A 4,797-nucleotide genomic window follows, 5' to 3' on the forward strand; every position below is an offset into this window, starting at 1 on the left:
TAAAAGAAAAAATAAACATTAGATACAGCCCTCAAATGCCAACAGTTTTTATGCATTTGGGGACCATGTATTGACTCTTAAAGATCCAGACATCATTAATTTAATTTTTATCCACTAGGGGGTGAAAGAGCACATACACAGCATTAACATGTTTTTAATTTGTAATGCGGATGGGGTACTGCTAATTTACACACATGCAATAGACACAAAGCAACACTGCCATTCCATCCTGTAAGTCCAATATCTACTCCCCTTTAGCTTTGGTTTGATCTCCAACAACTCCTGAGGGAAATATCTGGCTCTTTATCTGCTGGATGTGCGACTTTGTGTACCAGCTAGAAATTGTGTCTGCAGCCCAGTGGGTTTATCTGAGCTGCTGCTGCAAACAGGTTTGTTAAAAGTAATGAGACAGAACCATTCACTAAATGAGCCATAAAACCAAAACAATCATCTAAAAGAGGCTAAACTTTCCGTGAAGGGCACCTGCCATTCAGCCCTCAGAGTGTCCTCACCATCAGTGTTTCTGTGTGTTTAGATCGAGGCTCTGAAGCAGATGACCAGGGCCGAGCTGGTCTCCTGGTTCAAGGAACACCGAGGACAGAACAGCCGCAAACTCAGCGTGCATGTAAGCTTAATGTTTGTGAGTCTTTGTGTATTTTTCCTTTTTAAGTTGTGTGCACGTAGCAGCACTTCGAAACTCGAGCAGATTGGCTTGATTTCTTTCAAAAACATGGGAAGGGGACAATTAGCAACAATTGAAGTAATGACCAGAAAATTTGCAAGAAATTAATAAAAAGTACAGGAAAATTTCCTGAAATTGAAAAAATATATAATAATAATAATAAAATTATGTTGAGAAAGTGCTTTAAAAATTCTGAAAAATGTGTAACATAATTTTAAATATGTTATTATGATAATTATAAATATAGTTTATCCCTAGGTTTTTTTTAAATAAATTGTAAAATCTACTATTTTTTTTAAAAAATTGGAAAAAGATATTGATTACTAAGTTGCTCATTGCCTTTTTTCTGTGTTTTTGAAAGAAATCACACCAATATACTCAGGGTTCAAAGGTTTAATGGTATCTGAAAGCAGTGCAGCAATATAAATCCAAGTATTAAAGGGTTAAATGCATCCCTGTCTCCTAAAGGTGGTTGGATTCGGTGCTGAAGAGAACGATGAGGAGGGCGGTGGTAAGAAACAAGAAGGAGAAGAGGGCAAAGAGGAGGATTTAAGTGGCTCCACCTATGGCGAGGTGTCTAAGCTCACCTTCCTTCCTGCCTCGCCCAAGATTGCGGGCGCCGTAGCCATCATGGACATCCCAGCTTTCACTAAAGACCTGCCGCTCTTCCCCTACCACAAGATACTGGAATAATGTCCTCCTCAGACAGACAGATGGCTGTGTTTTGCCTCTCACTGAGCCATGTTCAGGGACTCTGCCTCATTAGAGATGCAGGCACTTAATATGTGGAGGTGAGGGAAGGTTGAAACAACTTTGGCTCCACTCTGGACCCGGTTTCTGCCTCTGGGGCCCAGCTGTAGGTTTTACCCACACTGTGTGCATAGACAGAGAGCCTGGAAGTGATGATAGAGTTTCCTTTTAGCTAAGTGATAATCTATTCTGCTTTCTCACACTCAATTATTTTATATCCTCAGACACCGGGAGTGTGGGAGAGCTCTATCTGTATCTCTATCCCACACTGACTGAAAATCTTTTGAATCTAATTTTAATTTATTTGGTTCTCTGTGCTCTGCTGCTATTACAACTCTGAATCCCTGTCTCTTCCACTGTTTGTGTTGGAGTCAGGGCTGAGTTTAATACCGTTTAAAAACACAAATCAATTGTGGAAGCTGCAGAAATGCTGACTCCTTTGAACTCCAGATGTGTGTGTGTGTTTGACTGATCGTGTGCTGGATTTCAAGCTCTGCTGTGCACTACTGTTATAAGCTGACCTGGATCATGCCCTGGTATGAAACTGCAAAGAGAATAAATCAATGAGTGATGAGTGAATGAATGAAGAAATGTGCTCACACACATGAAACTATCAAGTGGAAAAAGAACACTCAACCTCATAATAAATAAAAATGATGAAAGGAATTTACATTTATACTGTTATGGCATTTTGTATATTTGTCATCTCATTCTCGTGAATATTTCCAAAAGACCTTGAGCAAAGTTCTTCACATTTGGCACGAACATCCACTTTGAGTCATCGCATACTGATTAAAATTTTGTTGGTCATATGTCAACAGTTAAGGTCACTGTGATCTTGACTCATTCTCTTGAACAAGATAACTCAAAAATGGCTTGAGATATATATATTTTTTGATTTGGCACAAACATCCACTTGGACTCGAGGATGAACTGATTACATTTTGGTTATCATTAGACAAAGGTTAACCCTGTGAAACCTGGATTGACATCAGTTTTCTTGTGTTGCGTTTGGACGCCTTTCTACAAGTCTTCAAACCTTCGAAACACGAGCATCTGAGCAAAAAAAGCCGATGAGCAACTTGATAAGAAATGTCAAGCAAATTGCAAGAAATTGTGACAAAAAAATGACCTGAAAAAGAAAAAGAAAGTTATTAAAAATGTAACAACATAAAACATATATATAGGAAAACAGTATTTATGATTATTATAAATTTGATTTCAAATTACGTTATAGAGAATAACTAATTTCTTTACAATATTTTGGGCAATTTCTTGCAAAGTTACTTTTTTTTGTGTTCTTGAAGGGAATTTGGCCAATTTGCTCAGGTTTCAAAGGGTTAAGTTCACTGCAACCTTATCTGTATTATTCTTGTGAACATGATATCTCCAAAACGCCTCAAGAGAATTTCTTCAATTATGAACTGATTTGAATTTAGTGGTCAAAGGTCAGAGGTCAAGGTCACTGTGACCTTACAAAGTTAATTTGACCGTTACTCCGAAATTCCTATGATAATTATAAGAAAATTTTGACCAAATGTCTCATGGATATTATGATGAAGTGATGACGTGGGAAGCATCCATGTTTTTACATATGAATGCAAACTGTAACTGCAACTTGACAGGTTCGCAGAGGCATGCAACTGTGACACGGTAAATCTATTCTTGACGTACTAATCACATTAACCGACTCAAACACCAAAGAAGTATTGCCAGAATCCACCGCGTGACAAACAGCAAGGTCTTTTTAAAGTCAGATGTGTTTGCATGCTGGTGAGTCAGTGTGGCGTCAGCTGTTTAATTTACACAGGTTTAATTTATGTGCAAATCGTACTTTACTCAGACTCTCAACCTTCTTCTCTCTGAGGAAAAGGTTGTTCCAGGCGATATTGTGTCTGGCTTGTGGCTGGTGACACTCTGCACTGTTGAATGTAATTAAAAACTAATCCGGAGCCCAGCACAGCAGAGCGTGTTAACAGAATTGACTAATATGCCCACAGGGAAGAGTCATATTGTAGCAAAGTCTTCACCTGCGGTCGCCTTACACATAATGATGACTGTGCTACCTGGATGACGGGTGGTAAACCACTCGTTTGTTATATAATTTCCTCGCTTTGTGCACAGTGGGATTAAATTAGGAAAGAAAGAGCAAAATTGGAAACACACTATTTTCTAAAATATAATTGTAACCAGCAGCAGCAATAATATTTCCCTTAAGGTGTGACACTACAGGGGAAAAATATTAAGATTTTGGGCTATTTTACTCCCATGACATGTCCTCTTTCAGACTAGTGAAAAGACCAAAAAACACATTTTGGTGTTTTTTAGCTCAACCTTGTCTTCTCGAAATGTATGCAAAAAGCACATGTTTAATTAGATAATGCTCCATTTTTATCTTTTAAAATAAAATATAAGAAAACTTGTCACACAAAAAATCATTGTCTCAATCTTAGTTATCAGCTGGGGAAGTTTCATTGTGATATCTCTGTAGTGTTCTCAAAATTTTTTAATTTTTTTCTAATTCAAAAATATCCACTTCCGTATCACTAACATACACCAAACTTTTGAATTTTATTCCTTTCTATTTCCTTTCTATTATGAAGGTATATACAAAGGGGTTTTTTTTCCAGAAAGCATTCATACCCTGATTTATAGAACATTTTATTCCTAAGAATGTGGCAAAAATTGATTATTTTTAATCAACTGATTTTTTTAAATAGCTATTGACAGTATTTTCTGATTGATGGGGTGATAATAAAAGATATCCAAAATTCTTGATGTGAAAATCTTTGCAGGGTTCCTACAGCTTCAGGCAAGTTAGATTTAAGATTTTTTTAGGTATTTTTAATGCCACTTGGAATTAGTGGGAAGTCGATTTTTTAAATATTATTTTTTATTGTTATCACAGCCTGTGATATGTCAGTAATTTGCAGCAACATTATTTGTGACAGTGCACTTCGTGGAAATACCATGTACTTTCCTCATATGCCAAATATGGTAACATTTATGTCATCGGGTGGAAAATCAGAAAAATGACAAATTCCAAGGCAAAAGCCCAGATTGACACCCAAAAAATAATACAGTTAATGTTTTCATGCTTTGATGACTGTGGGATCAAAAACTGCAGTTTGAATGTAACAATTTTGTTTACACTGTGTATTTTATACTTATTGTAGGAGCTGAGCTGGAAATTCCAGGATAAAATAAAAATACACAATATTGCCAAAACAGCATGAAAACAGCCAAAATTATATTTAAAAAAAATTAAAAAAAAGAAGATTGAAAAGCGCCTAAAATGTGCCGAACAGTCCCTGAGGACTGAACTTGCAGTAACACATTTTGTCCTCGAGGGGCAGCAGAAACAA

General features: G+C 36.8%; 1 protein-coding gene across 1 annotated transcript in view; it reads left to right on the top strand.

Annotated features, from left to right (window-relative positions):
* Positions 1-2,098, top strand: part of LOC121953842 (nardilysin) — a 40,828-nt gene extending 38,730 nt beyond the window's left edge. Inside the window, exons 31-32 of the mRNA XM_042501083.2 lie at positions 536-625; positions 1,151-2,098. Coding sequence (XP_042357017.2) covers positions 536-625; positions 1,151-1,375 — 315 coding nt within the window. The 3' untranslated portion in view covers positions 1,376-2,098. The remainder of the gene's footprint in view (positions 1-535; positions 626-1,150) is intronic.
* The last annotated feature ends 2,699 nt before the right edge of the window (positions 2,099-4,797 follow it).

The sequence above is a fragment of the Plectropomus leopardus genome, chromosome 14, assembly GCF_026936395.1.
Source record: "Plectropomus leopardus strain MGB_pleo_1.0 chromosome 14, ASM2693639v1, whole genome shotgun sequence".
NCBI classification, from domain to species: domain Eukaryota; kingdom Metazoa; phylum Chordata; class Actinopteri; order Perciformes; family Serranidae; genus Plectropomus; species Plectropomus leopardus.